General features: G+C 46.8%; 2 protein-coding genes across 4 annotated transcripts; one reads left to right on the forward strand and one right to left on the reverse strand.

Moving 5' to 3' along the window:
- Positions 1-777: 777 nt before the first annotated feature.
- Positions 778-4,074, reverse strand: COX19 (cytochrome c oxidase assembly factor COX19). Of its 2 annotated transcripts, XM_075436911.1 has the most exons (4): positions 3,861-4,074; positions 3,574-3,685; positions 2,839-2,952; positions 778-1,083 (listed from the first exon to the last, which is right to left on the reverse strand). In XM_075436911.1, the coding sequence occupies exons 1-3, from the start codon at positions 3,940-3,942 to the stop codon at positions 2,865-2,867; spliced, it is 282 nt and encodes a 93-aa protein (XP_075293026.1). In that variant the 5' UTR covers positions 3,943-4,074; the 3' UTR covers positions 778-1,083; positions 2,839-2,864. The 2 variants fall into 2 exon arrangements, with proteins under 2 accessions (XP_075293026.1, XP_075293025.1); XM_075436910.1 differs by lacking the exon at positions 778-1,083 and having other exon boundaries at positions 1,291-2,952; positions 3,861-4,072.
- On the forward strand, positions 3,655-20,918 carry LOC104337927 (cytochrome P450 2K4). 2 transcript variants are annotated; one of them, XM_075436902.1, is made up of 10 exons: positions 3,655-3,758; positions 11,243-11,351; positions 13,537-13,699; positions 13,896-14,045; positions 14,331-14,491; positions 15,750-15,923; positions 16,443-16,584; positions 17,129-17,316; positions 17,804-17,945; positions 18,333-20,918. In XM_075436902.1, exons 1-10 carry the CDS (start codon positions 3,655-3,657, stop codon positions 18,518-18,520), a joined length of 1,521 nt encoding a protein of 506 aa, XP_075293017.1. In that variant the 3' UTR covers positions 18,521-20,918. The 2 variants fall into 2 exon arrangements, with proteins under 2 accessions (XP_075293017.1, XP_075293019.1); XM_075436904.1 differs by having other exon boundaries at positions 11,246-11,351.
- The last annotated feature ends 503 nt before the right edge of the window (positions 20,919-21,421 follow it).

Genomic DNA, 21,421 nt, shown 5'->3' on the forward strand with positions numbered 1-21,421 from the left:
AAGGACGCTGCCTTCTTTGGGCTGGTGAAAGGTGCAAACCTCTCAGCCCAGCGTTCCCTGTTCGGGTGGCAATCACTATTGCTGTAGCTATTCAGCGAAGGACGACGTGTGCTCTGCCCATTTCGGTGGCTCAGCAGCGGTCGGTGCATGCAATGCAGGGTCCTGCAGCTGGCATCACTGCAACACTGCAGGAGGACAGCAGCCTACCAGCAGCACAGAGCACTGCTCTCTTTGGCATGCCACAAAGTTGTCTGAAACTGCTTTTGCTCCCACCATCCCTCCTGCAGTAGGTCCAAAATTTGGGCCTCGGTCAATACAAACAAAGAGTCCCCAACGGCCCTTCCTACAGTGTGTGACCTCAGATGGTTCATCTAAACGGCAACTATCACTCCAGCCCAACAGTCCAAATTCAGTCACTCCAGACTTCAAAAACATCACCTCCTTTATAACAATCTGGAGGAGAGAGGTGGTATCTCAGCAAAAAGCACGCATCTAACTCACAAAGTAACTGTTTGGCCAAACACCAGTGCAGAGTAACATGCAAAAGACGAAGCCACCGCTGAGAACAGCCCCCATCACCACCACCGGTGGGTTCTTCCACACCTACCAGGGATTCACTTCACCTTGCAATATTCAGGGAGCACAGAAGCATGAAATTTGATTTCTTTCTTCTGAAGATGATGGAGATTATTTTAATAATTATTACTCAGTATCACTGAAAGAAAGCTCTTGTTCAGTGGCTTAATATAAAGTCTTTTAATATCTGTTTCAGCAATAAAATCTCTGCTTTCTCTTCTATAAATACACTAATCTCACCAAAGGATGTAATTTAAACAGTAGAATGAAGTAGAATAAAAATATGCAGCAGCAAGCGAACATTCTTTTCAAACAGGGACCCGCTCTGAACTATCTGCAGTCTGTTCAATCAGATTAGACCCCAGCAACAATTCAAATCCCAGCTCAAACCATCAATGTGAAGAGCAGAAAAAGTTCTTTCACCCTTTCATGGATCTCTTTGCGAACAGATGCACACCAGAGGGAAGCAGAAGCAAAAGAATAGCAGCAGACCGCAGGAAGTGTGAGCTGTATCAAACAGAGGACACCAAATAAAGTAGAAATCACAGCAGAACTGCCTTGGCAAACAGTGTGTGTATCATTACCTGCAGGCCCTGACCCTAAAGCTTGCTGTCCGAGAGCCAGATACACAGCAAAATGATTCACTGGGGTTAAAAAAAAACACCCAAAACAACACACAAACAAAAAATGAAACAGGGGGCACAAGGCAGGAAATACAGTGGAAAACAGAAAAATATATGTAGAAGATTTATAAATTTATTGTCTGCTTAACAGAAATTTCTAAAGGGCTAACAGGCCAAATGATTTTGGCTTGAACTCAGAATTAATAAAGCAAGCCTCATTTGCATATGCAAGAGCAATACCACTGGCTCTGATAACTCATGTAAGCTATACAAACACCTGCCAGCGGCCTGAGAGACACACTCAGACCTGACTGCCCATCTACCGTATGGCCTGCTGCATTGCCCTCTCAATCTATGGGCTGTAACTACGTGTTCCGGAATGAAATACTGCATTTCTTTACATAGCCAGTTCTTGAGCTACCCTGGTTTTTAACATAAAACATTTTTTTGTAAAGAATAAAATTCTCCAATCACATTTGTATGTAGATTTCACAGTTACTTAGAACACAAATAAATACCATTCTTGTCTCCACACTGATTTCACCATAAAGATATTTAAAAACCATGGCAGTTCCACTCAGAGAAATGAATATATTCATAATGAAAGATTCCCAGTTAAATGATGAAGTAAAGTTAGGTGAACCCTGCTGGCATAGTAAATAAAAGCAGAATCACTACCTGACTGGTGCCTGGAACTAGAAATAATCTCCCAACAACGACAAAGGTTAAAATACTGAACCCCCACCCCAGTACCCCACCCCAGTACCCAATACCCAGTATTCTATAGCAGGGTGAGAAGCAGATCACCCCAAACATGGGGATTAATACCAGTATTTAATAAAAAACAATTTGCAAGTACCACAATAGCTTTACTTCCACCTGACAAGTGGAATATGCTGTAAGCATATTAGTAATCATAGAATATGGTTTGGGTTGGAAGGGACCTTAAAGATCATCTGGTTCCAACCCCTCTACCATTAGCAGGGACATCTTCCACTAGACCAGGTTGCTCAGAGCTCCATCCAATCTGGCCTTGAACACTGCCAGGGAGGGGGCAGCCACAGCTTCTCTGGGCAACCGGGGCCAGGGTTTCACCACCCTCATGGGGAAGAATTTCTTCCTAATCTCTAATCTAAATCTGCCCTCTTTTAGCTTAGAGCTGTTCCCCCTTGTCCTATCACTACACACCCTTGTGAAAAGCCCCTCTCCATCCTTCCTGTAGGCCCCTTCAGGTACTGGAAGGCTGCTCTAAGGTCACACCGGAGCCTTCTCTTCTCCAGGCTGAACAGCCCCAACTTACTCTACAGTTCAAGATCTAGACAATAAAGGGGTTTTTTTTTGTATTTTTAGAATAAGACTTCACTGTTCTTATAGAGACATGGAGAACACTTCAGGCAATAATTGTTCTCTCCCAGGCAAAATGTTTTTATGGATCTTTAAGAGCAGGCTAGAGAAGTTAAAAGAAAAAAGTTAATAAATACTTGAAGAAAGTAGAGAAAGGCAGTACTTTTGCTCATTTAAAAAAAATCTTATTTTAGGAAAATTAAACTTTGAAAAAAGCTTCATTCGGGAAACACTTCCTATTGCAATATGAACAGAAGGTACAATATGTACCACATAAGAGTTCTGCTTTCCATACATGAGGAGTGAAGCTGTCTTTCTTCATTACAACTTCTCAGGTTTGGCTTCTGATTTCTCATCCATCAGATCTTTAAATCCCAGTTTTTCCAGTGGTTCGTTAGCCATAAGTTGCCTAAGTTAAAAACAAAAAAACCCAACAAAACCATTATGCAGAACACAGTCTATAACCAAGAGAACAGCAGCGTTTTCTATTTCGTTCAGTATTATTTAATCCAAATAAATCCAAGACATCCATACGGAGTGACTGCTGCTTGGCAAAGCCTCAGAAACTTGGGAAAGTTTTGGGAAAGGAACATTCAGAGATTTTTTTTTCTTAACAGTGTTTTTCTAATTAAATATGTTGTTTCCTAATATTAAATATTGAATCAGTTTCCTCAGCAACTGACCCGACTTTTGGTTACCTTTAATTAACACCTTGCACAACAGCTTCCCCAAATTCTACCTGTCCCATTTACTCTGTTTTTAAGTGAATGTGGTTTAGAACGGCATCTGTGGTGCCGCTACACTTCGCTGTAGCGATTGACAAACCGCCTTCGATTCGCAGCACTCCCCACGCAGCGCATCCAAATGCCCTTGTACGTAAGGACACTCCATAACGCCCTTCGCGCGCTTACCAACGCGCGCCCCGCCTCGCACGAAGCACCCCAAAACCACCCCACCAACACCACGCAGGCGGCCCCGCCGCCTCCCCGTCCCGGGGCCCCGCGGCTGCCCCTCAGCCCCCGCCGCTTGCCTCTCCATGCGGCACTGCAGGTAGGCCATGGCGCGCTGCCGGCAGGCGCCGCTCTCGTAGCCGCTCTGGCTGAGGCACTCCATGAACCGCTCCTTGAAGGCGCTGCACTCCCCTGCAAGAGACCGCCAAGGCCGGGCTACCGACGGGCTCAGTCCCCCTCACCCGACCCGCGGGGAGCTGAGGAGGTAAGGCCCGGCGCCAGGCCGCGGGGAGGCCAGGCCCCGAGCTAGGCCTCGGGGAAGGCCCGGCGCTAGGCCGCGGGGAGGCCAGGCCCGGCGCTACCGCACCGAAGTGATCCAGCGGGAAGGCGCCCTTGTCCGGCGGCCGCGGTTTGAAGCTCTTGTTGCCGAAGTTCATGGCGGTGGACATGTCACAGGTGAGGGGGAGGAGGACCGGGTCCCTCCGGTCACACCGCCACCGCCGGGGGGAGCCGAACACCGAGCGACGCCTGCTGCCGCGAGTGCCGAGCGCATCGAGCGGGGCACGTAACCGCCGCCGCTCCGCGCAGGGGGCGGGGCCACGCCGCTATGGAAACGGCGTCGGCGTTGCTACGGCAACCGGAGCGCCTCGCTCCTGCGGGAAGCGTTCGCCGGGGGCTGGGGGCGTCGCCACGGCAACCCCATAGGGCCGCGCGGGCGGGGGGGCAAGAGTGACGTCACTGCCGCAGGGCTCGGTCACCGGCGCCGGTCACCATGGAGACGCCGCCGCCGCCCGCCATGTTGGCCCGCGCCGGCGGCCTGCGGGGAGCGGCGGGGCCGGTCCCTCGGGAGCGGGAGAGCCGGGCCGGTGGCGTTCCCGCCGCGCTTCCCGCCGCCCCTCATCCAGGGCTCGATCGACCGCTGCCGAATAAAACGGTTTCTTGCCAGAAAACCCCTTGTTACTTCCCTGATTCACCCCCGGACTGGCGGAGTGGGGAGCGGGGGAGCGGCGGTGGCGGGCAGCCCGTCTGCAGAGGGGCGGCGAGCAGCGCTTTGTCCTCGGACACGGGCTCGCCTGGAAATGGAGGGAAAAAGGGGCCAAACTGGGAGGCTGGTACCCGCAGACCCGCCGGTACGGGATCCGGCCGCGTCCCCCACCCCGGTCCCGAGCCGGTGGCCGGGGCCTGAGCTCCCCCTGGCCCTCCGCCGCGGGGCAGAGCTCCTCGCCCGTCACCGCTGGGGCTGGACGTAACAGGCCCGGGCCTCGCTCCGGTGTGAGCCGGGAGCCCCGGGGATCAGCGGGCAGAGCTAAGGCACCCCGGTGCTGGGAGCACTTTTGGGACACCCCCAGGAGGCATTTTGCTTAGAAATCCAGCAGGATTTCCAAAAATCCCATCCCTGTCCGGCTGTAGTGACCCAAACCCCGCCATCGGCAGCGACGCCGTTGCTCATCCCTCGTGGGTCCCCATGGCCGAACGCCTGCACGCAGCCCTGAGGGACAGCACCCGGCTGCGCCGTGCCTCCCGCCAGCGACCGGTGAGCAGGCGGCTTCCCACCGCGCTGGCGAGGCCAGCGAAACCCTGAGAAACGGTGAACGAAATTCCAGATCCTCGGGACAGAAAACCAAGACAAACCCCCCTTTTGCCCGCAGGTTTGCAGCACGGTCTGCGGAGCCGCAGAGCTCACCCTGAAAGGAGGATGAGAAATGGCCTTAATTTAACCCACCCCAGTGTTAACCATGGATTACACTCTTAGAGTCTTTCTTTTTCTTCTTGGCCCGTAGCTGCAATTGGTTTAAGATGGTCTTTCATCTGTTTTAAATTGATTTTCTTTTAATTAAATCACTGAGATAAGTAGAAAGATTTCGAGGCTGGGAAAAAAAGAAGAAACAGCTGCAATTGTTAAGGACAGCCATTACAGAAATATTACCTGCAGCCCCGTTTAAAGTGCTTTTTGTTTATGCTTTGATTTCTTTCTTATTACAGTATTGAAATTGTAAATGGAAAATTACACCATGTTCTATTACATAAGCAACTGGTTTACACAGCCTGAAATATAAGGTCGTATTTATTATTATGTTTTCAGGGCTATGAACAATAGATGTTTTTTTTTATTATATGGTAAATAGCACTTTTCCACTTGACTTTGTTATAACAGTTAGCAGTAAAAGGGAGATACTCCTCTTTCATGAATACACGCAGCAAACCGTCTCCCAGATCTCAGAGGACTGAGAGCAGAGAGGCAGCTTTGGTTTATCTGAGCAAGTTTAACTGAAGAGTCAAGGCACTTGATTTTAGCAAACTGCCTAAATTACCTTGCTTAGTTTCTGGCAGAGTGCTTGACTTGCTCATTCCCCATGGGATGAAGGAAGAAATCATAGGAAAAAGATACGCAGGGATCCCACAGTGGGATTATTCCCAAACAGACAGCAACAATCCTATACAAAGGCTGTATCAACGTGCTGTATTCTATTCTATCCAAATGTTTTGATTACCTATTAATTAACTCAGTGTCTTTCTTTGGAGTCTTAAATTTTGTAGTTACCCAAATTCAGGTCAGGTATAGTAGCAGGTGTTTGCTTATGCTTACTTAATGTTTTTATTGCAAATGTCAGTTGTTTCTTCTAGAGTTTCCTTTAAAGGTACAGTTTGTCTTAGAACCTAATCCACGTGCTTTAGCAGTTTAGTATGTATTTTTCCCAAGGAGATCAAATGAAAACCCTATTAGATAACCAGTGTGAAGGAAAAAATGTCTCATTGGCGGATAAGGCCAACCAGCTCCAAAAGAATTCAATAAAAACAGTGCCACAAAGAGCAGTGCTTTTCACATACTATCTTTCAAAGAAGTGAGAGACTTGCACGGCACCAGGAAATCTGAAATAGCTGCTTCAGTAAAAAGGTGCCCATTGTACAAGAGAGATCAGATAATTTGTAAAGCATCCAGTGTTTTATGGTATCTCTAGTCTGGAGTCCTGAGCCCTTTCTAAAAATTAGAAGGCTCAAATTAGAGGGCTCCCCAAACTAGGGAAAATTTTGGATCTTTCCCTTTCAAGTTACACAGCTTGATAGATTTAAAAAAAAAAACAAAACACCTTTGCTTGAATCAGAGCTGTTAGTCATTAATTATAGACTAAAGAGTCCTTAATTATGGACTAAAGTAACATTTAAAAAATGTTAGCTCTTTTACAATGTTGTCAGACCACACTGAAAACTAACTCCACTACTGGCACGTATCCGTCAGTTGTACAAATATACCCTCAGAAGGAGTTTTTACACACCTAGCATTACTTTTGGGAGCACCAAATTGAATAATACATCAGAGGATAACCTTTATTCCTTTTTATGGGCAGGGCACAGTCCGGGACTTTCATTATTTTCTCTCTCAACATGCTGCATCTTTTAAGAGCCCGCAGATTCAAATTACCGTGTAGTTAGTTTGAAAATAATTTATTGACAGCTATGACAGGCTTTGAGCAAAGTACTAGGGGATTTTGTAGCTTGACTTGGGATAGCTGTAAGAAATGAATCAGTTGAACAAGACCAAGCACATTCAGACGCTGGAATTTGTGCCCTTGAGACTGCTGTTCCCAGCCCAGGCACAGAACACACCTCAGAGAAACATCCTTCCAGGATCACTCATTCCTGCGCCTCACCCCCGCGCCGCGAGCACGCCGCCAGCTCTTACATAAGGTCTCTTGCTACATTGCTGCCACAGGCTGTTGTAAACCATTTTTCTACCTTTTAATTCAGGTTCCTAGACAAGCAAAAATGCAGAATATTGCCAGAATCGTCTGGGGAATGGGGATTTCTGTTGTGGATGATTAATGAAATATTACTATTTTGCACTTACAGGGAAATCATACTTTCATGCCAGTAAGGTCAGGGCCTTAATACGTTACGTGCTCTACAAAGACGTACAGAATGATAGCTCATTTTCTGTTGTGACTGAGCCAAAGCCTCATCAGGTTAGAGGGGAACGTGGTAGAAATAGTAACACCGTGCTGAAAGCCAAAGCCAACTTTTTTTTTGTACATTGCCAGTTGCAGTTCTGGTATATCTAAATCCACACCTCCATCTGCATTAAGATGGGGGGCCCAAAAGTGAGGTGCTGGGACCCTGGCTCTGTAGATACCTACCGATTAATCATCCTTCGCGATATTCCCCAAACTGCCCTTGGACTGATATAATTTCTGCAATACTGTCTTGAGATAGACTGAAGCTAGAGACCCAGAACAAAGCAGTGTTGAGGCATTTAATCTGTTCAGTTCTATGTTCAAAATAAGTTCTTCATAACCTGACCTCCTCAATACTAACTTCCCACGTCAGGGTGCCTTGGCTGGTTGGCGTAAATGTGGGGTCTGGAAGATCATGCTTCTGGCTGTAATCACAATGGATTTTTCTGCAAATATTTTTATAGATATGCATATTATAAAGTACATTGCCAGCACCAACTCCCAGGATCTCCCGTGTATTTTGCCACTGAGTGAGACTCATGAAGGAATGACATCTGTTCAGTCCGAGAACAAGGCTTTTAAAAGCAACAAAGTTCCTGAGAACAGTTTGTTGCTTAACACGAGTGGTAATAGAGTCACCTTAGGCTCTGCATAGAGACAATGCACTAATCCCATGCACAGATTTGCAGTGACCAGATCCCTCACACACAATCCTTCAGCTCAGAGCATGGAAAAGCCCCAAGAATCTTTCATTGAAAATTTGCAGTAAAATCATGATTTTTAAAAGTATTTTTCAGCAGTCTTTCTTCCCAAAGTAGACATGCAACACACACTGATTTGAAAGATCAAAGAAAAGAAGTTATTTGTATCAAAATGAGCATAGTGAACATTTGAGATACTGATACCGCCCTGTAGTGATCCTGTAGAAATACCAATTTGCAGGATGGGAAGAAGTGGGTGTAATCCAATAAAACAATGCAATAATTATGAAAAATGGAAAGAGGTCAAAGTCAGCGAGCTTTTGATTTCTTTTCACACCGGCATTTGTCAAGGTGAGCAAAATCCATTAGCAAGGAGCAGCCTGAGTTTTAACACATCTGAGTCTTTAAAAATGTTAATGTTTAATAGGGTGTGCTCACACTTTATATATCCTTGATAACAATGCCTGGGCTGATAAGCATCTCTTGAGGTTGTAAATCAGTTGCAGAGCCTTGCAAGGCACACAAGCACTTGGTGTTCATTCTCATGGTTTATTATGTTATCTGAACTCATTGACTGAATTATGGCCTTATAACAGCTCTTTCTCTGCATTATCCTACTGTTACTGTAGCATTATTAACCTATGTTGCATTAGAAGATTATATGTCCTTCTCCAGATGAGTGCACAGAAGTTACATGACTGTGGCTGTTTAATGTACAGGGTCATTTTCTAGGAGGAACCGCTTATTTCCCCGAGCTATGCCCACAAAGTCTGCTTTCCTGAAGATGGTATCAGTTCTGGCTTGGGCTGGTAGAAAGATAAAGACATGTGAGCAGGGAGCAACATTTTCTCCCTAGTCCTGTGCGGGATGCCTCACCTGCAGCCAACAGGTCAGCTGCAGGCTGTGTTCAGGATTGCATACTGGAAGCCAAGGTATATGAGGAAGAAATGGAGGTGAGGACATCACATTACTTGTATTTTAAAACTGGAATGATTCCCTCCCACTGGAGAACTCATCCGTCATTTCCCACAGTGCATGCATCAATCCAGCAGGTTGCAAGTCCATGGGCTCACTGCTTGAGAGAGAAATTCACCCTGTATTATCGCCAGGTACAACCTGAACCTTTAAAAAGCCTGAAAGCCCTTGAGAAGGTGCTTTTGCTGTCTATGGCAGTAGCCAGCTCTACTCCAACAGAGCAGTGGTGGCTGTATGTAAGCAGAAACAGTAAATTCCCTCCATCGGTACCCAACCGCGCCCATGGAGGATTTCTTCCCCGCTCTCACTGTCTCTCATAAAGTCTCAAGAGTCCGAGTGGTCACACCATTTGCTCAGAAAGAGTCTGGCAGAACAAGACAGTCTTGGAAACGTCTGGGAGAAGAAGGTGCAGAGTAAGACCTCACAGTTGTGCAGCAAATCTTGAGATGGACATGACCATCCGTTGCTCTCCTTTCTTTGCCCACCCTGCCTAGTCCTCTTCTGCACAGGGTAATTCCTCCTAGTGAAATACTCCACTCCTGATAACAAGCCTTTGAGAGCAGGCAGATGTGCAGGCACCTTTTTCATGTCAATCTAGTTAGGGTTTATTGATTCCCCTTGCCTTCGGCTAATGTACTTTTATTATTATTAATAAATAATCATCATTTTCCCGTCAGTGGAGCCTGCACCTGGGAGCCTTGGAGAATTCTAGCAAAAGTATTATTAAAACTAAAGATTTCTAAAGCTGAACAGCAGCACAGCCCAGTAATCTGACAGAATCTGCAACTGGGGAGCAAAATATCACCACCTGAGAATATGTGATAGAGCATCAAATTGGCTCCTTCCCCCCCCGGAGCCACCATTTAAAACCGCAGCCTCCTGTTCACGATCACTTCTGCATTGTTGCCATCCCCCAGGGATGCAAAGGGTGCCGGTGGCTCTTTGGGAGCTGTTGCCCGGGCACGCGGGCTCTTGCAGGACCCTGCCCTGGCATGGTGCGTGACTCAGTGCACCCGGTGTGCCAAAGCCGCTGCTGCCTGCTCCTGGCTGGCACCCCCTCCGCAATGCTGCCCAGGCAGCCTCCGTCCTCCATCCTCCGTCCTCTGCCTGGCCAGCTCCAGACCCTGATCCTGGCTCCTCCACGGTTACAAAGATCCAGCATCTCTTCCCAATCCAGGCAGAAGCATTGCCTGGAGGGGACAGTTTCTCCTAGAGGATTGTATGCGTCTGCTGGGAAACAGGCAGGACAGCCGGGAAGGAGTCATCGCCAACCTCAGAGACAGAGATGGACATCCAGGCACACAGTCCTCTGGGCAGTCAGCTGCAAAATAGTGACTGCAGTGGTCTCAGGGGCATTTTGGTATTGCCGGTAGAGGATTCTGGGGACAAAGATCAATAACAGTGTCAGCAATGAAAACACTGTGTTGCTCAAGGAGGTGATTTTACTTGGGTGGCAGGAAAGCAAAGAGAGTCAGAGCTGTCACCCATAAGTGGACCTACTCCCATCTGCAATCCTGAATTAGCACATCTTCATGCCACCCCTATTCCAACTCCTCCTCGGTCAGCCTTGTCTTCCCTGAGGACTTCCTTGCCAGCTGCACCTTAGGCCACGCGTTACTGTGGGCTTTCCCTCCTGTGTCCTGTGTTCTGCATCACATCACCAGTAGTCCAGCTGAGTCCTGTGACCTGGCACCATGACAGCAATCCAGCACGGGTCCTGTCCCTTAATTCTGTCCCTGAAATCACGTAGACCACAACATGCCCATAACACGGGTTTTCACTGGAAAACAAACACCTTGCCCCAGTATTGTAGATGAAATAGGAGCTCCAGATTAAGATAATCCATGTTTCAGAATAAAATAGGGTGCTTTACTGGCAGGAAAAATAAAAGTACATCTGGTCTAAATGGAAGTAAACAAGACCCGAGAGTCCTTTTCTCTGTGTAAAGCCACTTTGCCAGAAGGTGTGTTCAGGCAACGACAGAAGGGCTATAAAGGGACCCCAAGATGCTCATGCCCGCACTTTGATCTAGACATGGCCATACAGGCTTTGCTGCAGTACATGGGCTCTAGCTCGCTGCTCTACCTGGCAGCAGGGCTGGTCGCTCTCCTTTACTTTCTTAGCAGCTTGAAGAAGTCGGTTTGCAGTTTGCCTCCCGGGCCACGACCTCTTCCTCTGATCGGAAACTTGAACGTGGTGGACCTGAAGAAGCCGTTCCAGTCGCTGACAGAGGTAGGGTCTGAGCGAGCAGACAGGTGGAAACGTGCAATTCCTGAAGCGAGAAATGCAACTAGGGAAACAGAGACGTGATTGTGTTTGCGTTGTGCAGAGGGCAGAAATGAGGTATTTGGTGCATAGGCAGGCTGGCAAAATGGCTTTACCTTCAGAGGTATATACACAAATGCAGGTATTTACAGATATAAATATAATACACAAATTCCTTCCTTTATACATAGACCCACGCCCCTTGCAATTAGCTCCATGTTGTTGGATTTCGAGCCCCTCAGAGACTGCAGGTAGAAGACTCGAGTTGGGCCAGGCTGCTGACAGATCAGGACCATTTGCCATCGAGACGTGCCTCACTGCAGACAGACCTCTCCCGCTGAAGATAGGTAGGGAGGAAGGGAGGGAGGAAGGCAGGAAGGAAAGAAAGGTATCGTCCCCACAGCAGAGGAAAAGGGGTCATAGGCACATTTATTTCCAAAGCTAATTATATCCCTGCAATGCAATGCTCAACTCTGCCTCCCCAGCCCTTCCTCCAAACACACATTGGCCAGGGTTATTTAAGACTTGATGCATGGCTGTCGTATGTCTAGGTAAACAAATTGCTTTTTCTTATACAGCTCCATGGATACTTTTATTTCTAAAAGAGAATACTTAAATATTACAAAGCCAGGTGCAATGTTTGTTTCAGAAAGTGTCTGCTGTGTTCCCATAGGGAGGTGGGGACAATTCAATGTGAATTCACATTTCCTCTGGTTGCTGTAGAGACGGCTGAGGTGCCATGAGTAACCTGTCACATGCCCTCTGTGTGTGCTTACCGGGCACTACGATAGGGGAAACCCCAGTGAACTCCTTGAGCCCACCTGAGAGGGCAGGGCAGACACCAAAGGTCTCCAGTTAGTCGTAAGAAGAAGGGCATCCTGGACTGCAGAAGTACAGAGTTCCTACAGCAGTCACACCGTGTTCACCTGCCTTGATTTATGGTGCAGAGGATTGTGCAGAGCACAGTTTTGATGGGCTTCTGGTCCTGAGCTCCCATCTGCTCATAGGTATGTTTGAGGGCTGTCGGTACGGAAGAGCAACTATTTTTGGCAGTACTGGGGGATTTTATGACATAAATGTCACATGAAGGCATCAGACTCATTCCCTATAATCTGCCAAACAGCTTTCTTTAGGCTTTCAGGCCTGCCACATCCAATACTTGTGTTGCTGAGAAAAAACAGAGTTGATGCCAAGAAGTGCTAATGCAAAGAAATGACCACAGGAAGGCTGGGAGGCGGCTGTAATTCCCTGCCCCTGGCTCTGCCACACGCTCTGTGAGCCGCCCGGGAGGAAAGAACCAGTGTTAATGTTATCTCCCAAAGCCGTCAAACCACCGTTTGATGAAAACAAATTCAATTTGTCTGGTGTAATAACAGGAGCTGCTTCTAATCTGAAATTCAATTTTCGGTATGTATCTAATGCATAGCAAATGGTAACCCAGGCACATGGGAAACAAGAAGACATTTGGAGCGGATGGCTTGCAGAGTGTTTAAACGAAGTCTAAAATACTGAGTGAATGATTAGATTGTCAAAGCCACCCTTCTGTGTAACAGATGATTCATATTTAATTTGCCATAAAAGCCTAGAGCTCCTGTGACATTATCTAGAAGAACATGCTTCCTAATTAGATTCAAGATTCTGGTGGCAAGCAAATAATTTTGTGATGACTGCAACACTACCCACCTTGCCATAATTAGAGACAAGTGCTGTCCTGAAAGAAAGAGTTATTGTCTAGCTTTGTTTTTGTAGTGTTTGTGGCTTCAGCCTCAAAGATGTGTGCACGCCCGCTTGCCTCGGGTCAACAGCATTAAAATAAACAGGCCTGCCTGCTACCGCATTTTCTAACCAGCCTCCGAACGGTAGCATCGCTACGCTGGCCTGTTGCTGCAGAACACCACAGGAATGCAATGGCATTTTATCGATTTCTCCGCTGATAGGCGCGGTGATAGCAGACACCTTGTTGTGCAAGCCCGGTGCAAGCAGAGATGCTGGCAATTGATAGCTGTTGCTCATTAGGTGCATTACAGCAGCACCTGGAGACTTCAGGCAGGACTGGGAGGGTCCTTTCGGGCTGGAAACCACCCAGGGTGGCCAGAGCTAGTGTCTGGGTCCAGATCTGGTTTTGAATGAACATATTTACTCACCTTGACAGCTCTCCAAGATATATGGCAACGTCTTCACTGTGCATTTTGGACCCAGGAAAGCCGTCGTACTGGCTGGATACGAAACCATCAAGGATGCCCTTTTAAATCATGCTGAAGAATTTGGGGAGAGAGCAGAAATACCCATATTTAGGAAAATAACACAAGGAAATGGTAAGTGTCCTTTTGGTTGGTTAGTTTTTGTAGTTTGTCCGTGTTCCCTACATTCTTACAGCAGAGCGTATCATCCTCTTACAGATTGCTATTTGTCTGTATAACAGTGTATCCAGCAGCTTTCATACCAGTGCGTAGGAAGGCCTTACAAACGTTTAACCATGGGTAACATATGGCTGTTATACCTTTACTTTAGGCATAGCATTCAGCCATGGAGAGCTGTGGAAAACTATGAGAAGATTCACCTTGTCCACACTGCGAGATTTTGGAATGGGAAGGAGAACCATTGAGATCCGAATCCTGGAGGAAGTAAACTCTCTGATTAAATATTTTGAATCCTACCATGGTGAGTGCCAAGAAGTTCATCCAGAGATAGGAAACGTGTCTAGCAGAACAATAAAGGTTAATGAAAGTTTAACTTAGAGCAAATGGTATCTCACAGTTAAAGTTCAGCGTATGCTGAAGTAGGTTATTAAACTGAGACCTTAAAACATTGACACCTAGTTCCCTGCTACGCATTCTGGGTGGTGAATGAGTTTTTATTCCAGGAGCTCAGGACTACATTTCCATAGCAAACCAGACTGAAACGGGCATAATCACATTGTCATTTGTTTTCATTGTTGAAATACAGGGAAGCCATTTGATACAAAGATGATACTCAACAATGCTGTATCCAATGTCATCTGCTCTATATTGTTTGGAGAGAGGTTTGAATATGATGATCCTGTATTTCTAACTTTGCTGAAGCTGTTAAATGAAAACACTAAGCTGTTGGGCTCCCCTATGGTGCTGGTAAGAGCTTGATTTTATGTTTTAGCTTTTAGGTTTTGGGGAGGTATCCAGTTACCCATGTTTGTCCCTCAAACCTCCCACATCTTACTTCTCGAGGTGAGAACAAGAACATTATGAGCCAGCCAGGCTGCACTGAACACATCTGCAGTCCTGTATCGCAATGCACAAATTCCCAGGCCCCTGGGCTTAGTCTGTGAAATTTATTAGTAAAAGAAAAAACCCAAAGTATTTACAAAAGGAACCATTCTACCCCCTTTGAAGAGCAGAAGCACAAGACGCCTCTCATATCAGAGATCAGCCCTGAAATGCCACCTCAAATCTTCCTTCTTGTATTACACCTTCAGTAAGTGTCTTGGTTCTGCCTCTCCTAGAACCAGGTTTGACAAACTTCTTTGTCTTTTATTTTGGCCACTGAAATTCAGTCTTGGCAAACTAACAGCTGATATAAGCCCATTCCTTCCTGACAAAAAGCTTCTGGTTTGAATGCCAGTGGCATCGTCTTTCTGAGCCACACTGAGGTCTGTGGCTGGCTGTAACTCTGGACTAGCTGAGCCCAAAAAGCAGCACCCGAGCACAGGTCAGCGTTACACACTTTGCACAGACGCTCTCCCAGGATGAGGCACCAGCTAACGGCAGGTGTTCGTTTCATTGTCTGACAGGGCAGCTAGTGGTCTCCTTGAAGATGTACACACCTCTCACGGGATGATGGGGGTGAGAACCCTCCTCTCTCCTGGCAGCATGTACGTCCGTATGACATACTGCAATTCTGTGCTCAGTCCAGCTCCTAGGAACAGTGTAGCTGGGTTAGCTCAGTGCTGTGCCTAAGCTAACTGGCTTGGAAAGCCCCGTGTTGAAACAGCAATATTGTCTGTTTGTGGAGGTGGCCAGTTCAAGTCCCTTCCGCTGCCATAGGTTGTGACACACCTGAGGACTTTCCCTGGAATAAGTACAATGCTCACATGCCCATCTTTCACATCTGAGACCCTCTGTCCCACCACCTACACAACCAGCTGGAAGCCCTGAAAGACGATTAAGCTGATGAGTCTCCCAAAAGTCATGGCAAGGACTCATGCAGAGGTATAACAGACAGAACGCTCTATTTCTGCAGCAGTTCAGAGCTGCCTGGATTGTACAAGAAAATGTGGGGGAAATGTGGCCTGAAAAGTCAAGGCATGGGACAAGGGACCAGCAGTGTTATTTGAGATATCAGTATGCGTTCAAAATGCCAATTAACAGTAAGACTTCTCTTCTCCCACAGTTATATAATTTCTACCCTTCACTTGGATTTCTTTCTGGAGCTTCCAAGACTGTGCTACAAAATGTCAGTGAACTGAATGCTTTTCTCCAAAAGCTCTTCCAGGAACACAAAGAAGAGTTTAATGAAAATAACTTAACAGGCTTTGTTGATGCCTTTCTGATGAAGCAACAACAGGTACCTTAAAGCTGAGTCTCAGAGTCCTTCTGTTCTCTTAGCTCTGACTTATTATTAGGACTGACCATCTGTCAGGGGATGGGTGTCAGTGGAAACAGAACTGCAGTGAGCAGAATGTATCAAAGATCATCCTCACAGTGAGCTGTGCTGTCCTCGCTCCATAGCTCCACTGAAACTGCTGGGTAAAGGCATTTAGTTGTCAAGATGTCCCATGTGGGTGAAATAAGTTACCACTCGGCACACATCCGAAACCTTCCTCCAAGAATGGTACAGTGATAAACTTCGTTGCAGTAACTGAATTCCAACTAATCTAATAGTTGGATCTGGGGATTGCACGTGTGCTTGGGATCAGACAAAGTCCATACAGCATAGGCCCTAATGCTAAAATACTAATAATTTATTTTCCCAGAGCATATCAAGTCACAAAAAGCAAAAATGCAGATAAAAATGGTGACAACACAGTCACATGTTGGTATCACTTGGTGTAGAACCTATGGCCATTGTCTGTATATTTTGAAGGAGTCAAAGAAACCCCACACTATGTTTGACAACGGAAACCTGTTGTTTTCAACCCTGGACCTCTTTGCCGCTGGGACTGAGACTACTTCTACAACTGTGCGCTGGGGTCTTCTTCTGATGATGAAATACCCAGAAATTCAGAGTAAGACTGAGAAGTCCTCTTGTACAATATTCTGTTGCATGCTTAAGGCTTTGGTTGTGGAAGGGAGTGGAACTCATTCAGTGTTGTCTACAGTAATTATTCTGAGTACCCTGAGAGAGATAACAACCGTTGATTTTACAAAGGAATTTTATTCAGCTGGATTGCAATAAACCAGCCCAGCCAAGTGGGAGAGGCTAAAGGCCAGTACACGGTTACAGTAAAGCTCCCCCATCATTATTCTCCTGCAGGCTATGGGCTTACGTCAATAAAGGTCTCCTCGGGAGCTGATTCTGATCTGGTTTCTGTTGAAGGCTATGGGGTAACAAAGGCGTGTGATCAGAATTAGGCATATAGTGACTCCATTCAAGCTCCCTTGTCTCAACAACAAACCTGAAAGAACCACACCATGCCCTGGCTTACCCAGTTCTGCTCTTCCCAAATGCCCCTCAAAGTTTTCCCTTTTCTTCATCCTGGCCAAACTGGAGGCCATTTCAGTTGCAAGATAAGAGGGTTATCAGCTTCTTAATCTTTTCCTCCCTCCAAGGAAAGATTCAGGAAGAAATGAACCACGTCATTGAACCAGGAGAGCTGCCTAAGTTGGAGGACCGGAAAAAAATGCCTTATACAGATGCAGTGATACATGAAATACAAAGGTTTGCCAATATTGTCCCAATGGGTGTATCACGATCAACTCCTACTGATGTGAATTTCCAAGGCTATGTGATTCCTAAGGTGAGCTTTGAGGCTAGCAATTTACACTGCACAGATCCCTTACAGTTTTGTTTAAAGCAGACAAAAAGAAAAACACCGTCATGCCTGGTTTAATCTATGATGTGATCCTTTGTCTTGAATCCAGGACAGCTGTTATAAAAATGCACTGGACTGTGGTCTGTTACAGCTGTTTGAATCCAGAATAACCAGATACTTTAATTAAATCACACTGGTTTGAATCTCTTATGCCAAATGAGGAACCTCTACTTCAGCATCTTTCTTGAAAGATCTGACTCTGTAAGAAGGGAATGTTTTGTGGTCCAAAAAGAGAGCAGCAGCTACTGATGACAGGCAGAGCCACAGTGGGGCAGGGAAGCATCCCCTAGTTCTGTTTGCCATGGCTTGGTCTCATTTGCCTCTTCACATTAGTAATAAGAAAGCAGCCCGGCTTGACTAGGAAAGTGATCTGCTCCAAACAGCTACCATGAGTTTCTTTGATCCCTTTCAGGGTACAGAGATTATTCCGCTGCTGACCTCCGCTCTGAATGATGAGTTACACTGGAAAACCCCGGATCAGTTCAACCCTTCCCACTTCCTGGATGCCAACGGGAACTTCGTTAGGAGAGAGGCATTTATTCCGTTCTCCATAGGTGAGAGGGGTGTGTGTGCACCACCTGGGTAGACTAATGGCACAGTTCCCCCTGATTCCAGAAAAGTAGGGAAGTCAGGGACACAGATCATAGGATAAGGGATTTCTGGTCATTTCTCCTGTCCACCATTGCTGTAGGTAACCACCTCTTCCTAGGGAGATCTGGGAAACACTGATCTACAGTGACTGAATAATTTCACGTACCTACAGACTTCTGTATAGTTTGAGACCAAGTCAGTAGCACCTCTAATATACAGAGAGAAGGAAGGAAAAATTTCCTACCTCAGCAGCCTGCTCTTACAGACTGTACATCCAGTTTAGAAGGTCTCAGACATCAACACTAACAGTTACGGTGCTGATCATTTCCTTCTCTCCTGGTTGTTTTCAGGACGAAGGGCTTGCGTTGGAGAAGGTCTGGCCAAAATGGAGCTGTTCCTCTTCTTTGCAGGCTTGCTTCGCAGATTTGTTTTCCAACCCCCTCCAGGAGTGGACAAGTCAGATCTAGATCTCACTGCTGATGTCGGCTTTACCTTGAACCCCATGCCTCACCTGGTTTGTGCTATGCCCTGTGAATGATCAAACAACATGGAGTTAGTGTAGTGAACACTTCAAGCTTGAGAAAAAGTCTAGTTAGAGGGGGAAGAAAGCTGTCTGTACTTGAGCTTTAGGGAAAGGAAGACACCAGGCACTGCTATTTTTCTCTCATTCATAGCACTCTTTCCAACAGCTCTTGCGGTGTCTGGATAATGCAAACCCTTTAGACACCCCTGAGTACCGCCCTCAGAAACGGTGTGATTCATTCCTGGAATAGCACATCAGAGATGCAGTTTTCAGTGCTGTTTGAAAGAATGAAATGGCTTCAAGCCTCCTCTATAGATGTAACCCATAAGAGGCTCTCCCCTGAGAGCCTCCACGAGGAGTTTCTCAGCCCAAAGTCCAAGCTCTATAGCAGAGCTAATTATCGATGGCCCAGATGGAGACAACAGACTCTTAATGTATCTAGAAATCTCCCCGGGACGGTTGTTCAGTCGAGCCTTAGACTGAGCTTCCATTGTGCGATACAACCTGCCTTATCTTTATTACAGAGTCCCAGACATGAGGGTGTAACGTGGGCTGATGCCAAGAGCCAGGCACAGGACAGTTATCAGAAAACATCTAAGTGGTTTGGGAAGTGGGTTCATTCCAACTCACACTAGGCACTTCATGCTGAAGAGCCTATTTATGATGGGCCAATCTAGCAGCTTAGTGCTCCTGCTAAGAAGGGCATTATTACCACTCCCTCACCTCTCCTGGCTTCATGCTGGCTCTGGCACTTGTCTGATCCTTTACTGGGCAATCTTAGATCCCAAAACTGGCAGGAAATGACCAGCCACAGACAGTGAAGGGTTTCTGAATCATCGTGGCTAAAGCTGGACACAAGCCCGAGGCAGCGTGAGGGCGATGCAGCCTGGGGCTGGGCAGCAGGACTGCCATGCTCCCATCAGAGAGCTGAGAGAGGCTCAGCCCTCTTCTCTGCTTGCACCTTAGGAGCCACAGTCGCTCTCTAGATCGTCTCTGCTCTCCGCAGGGAGAGAGGATCCTTCAGTGGATGATTCAACCGCCATGAAGTCTGAATTGCTCACTCTTTCCACTGACTGCAGGGTGAACCACCATCTGCAGGCTCCTAATTCAAACTTTAGTCTCATGTATCAGGTGTGTTGGGATGAACAGGAACAATATTTTCCATTTGACTGAAAGTGGGGCTTCAACTCTTTAGAAAATGTTGCTGTCTCTTTTCAGCTCTACACCAGATACACAGCCCGTGGCACTTCAAGCTGTCTTCCTCTCCAGATATTCCTTGTGTCAGGGAAGATAGGCAGCAACGTCTCCAGGCAGAGTAACAGATCAGCCTGCACTGCTGAGCAAATACCACTGCCATGGCCTCCCGTGGAAGTTATACTTGCTCAGCACACAGCAGGAGCAGGGCCATCGCAATAAGAACTGCAAGCAAAATTTTGGTGCTTGCATAAAGTTCTTTGGCCACTGGTGTAGTAACCAAAGCTGATAATGCTCACGTTCTGCCAGCAGAGATCCCGCACCCCTGTCAAGGCTAACAGGATTTTGAATGTAGTCAGTGTGAAAATAGAGGTGAAACTGGTAACAGAGTCCAGAAGGAGAAGCAGGTTAGACTTTGTTACCGAGTCGCTCACCTGTGCCATTAACTTGTCATTTGGGGGTCTCTGTAGAAAGCTGGTGACACCCCAGAGACTGTGACTGTCCTAGACCAGCTGCTTGATTACTACAATTAAAGATTTATTTCATGTAGCAGCCATTAGGAGTAGGAACAACTAGCTGTACCCACAAGGCTACACCCATTGAGGGAAGTGCGATACGTGTGCGAAATCCAAATGGTGGTGCAGGTACAAGAGGGGAGGCTGCTTCGCATGCTGTGGAACAGGCAGGAAACCACGTGCGGGTTAGGGAGCAGGGAGTCACTGAAGATGCTTCTGTGTTGGGTTAGAGGCAGGAAAGGCAGCTTAGGAGGAAAAGAAAAAAGGGAGAAACAGAAGGTTACGGAGACTGAGGGGGCAGTTATGGTAAATCTATGATATAAAACTAAAGTTGCTGTCATCTAAAGCTGATCTGTGCTGCAAATGGAAGGAACGAAAGGAGGAAGAGAATGTGAAGGAATGACAAAGTAGGGCGGTCTTTGGCCGAGACACTGACTCTTCACAGCAGCTTTATTTCACTCAACTAAAGGCAGCAGTCCAATAGTTGTATCGTACCTTGTACTTGTACTGGTACTGCACTTGTACGTGCATTGTACCATGGGCCCAGCTCCTGGTTACACCTCCAGGAGTCTGCTTGACAAGCTATGCAGCAGGCAAGCCTTTGCTGCTACACTTGCTCACGTTTGTTTTGCTGTTGCTGTATCTGCAGTCTAACTATTGCAAACCTGACCTTATCATCTACTTAATAAATAAACATTTTGCTCTGTTGCTGTTGATCTCTCTTGTGTTGCAGGATGAAGTTGATTTTGGGTCAAACTGATAGAGGTGGGCTGCACCACCCTTAATACTCACAGTCAAGAGGTCAGTACAGGGACCCCTGGGCAACATGCATCCAGGACACGTTCAGCAATGCAAAGAGTGAGCAATACCCATAGCCACAAACAGCTCAAAGGAAAGAATTGAATTTCTAACTCCAGAAAATCACAGCTGCTGTCTGAGACAGGACATGGCTCTGGATGGTTCTCTGATGTGGCTCCTTGCTTAAAAGGAACTCATCGCAGCCAAAGTCAGCAGGAGTTATCTGAGGCTGAAGTCCTGGATGCACTGCTGGTCAAGAATGGGACTGGCAGAGATTTTAGGGGACTTAAGTTAATTTAAAGGATGCAGGGCTGGTGCTTTACTGGCTGGCTCTCCCCAGGCTGCGCTCAGGGGTCAGCGGACAGTGCCCATGCTCCAAATCCTCACCAGCACCACCTGGGTCACAAGC

Source organism: Opisthocomus hoazin, chromosome 15 (assembly GCF_030867145.1).
Source record: "Opisthocomus hoazin isolate bOpiHoa1 chromosome 15, bOpiHoa1.hap1, whole genome shotgun sequence".
Lineage (NCBI taxonomy): Eukaryota > Metazoa > Chordata > Aves > Opisthocomiformes > Opisthocomidae > Opisthocomus > Opisthocomus hoazin.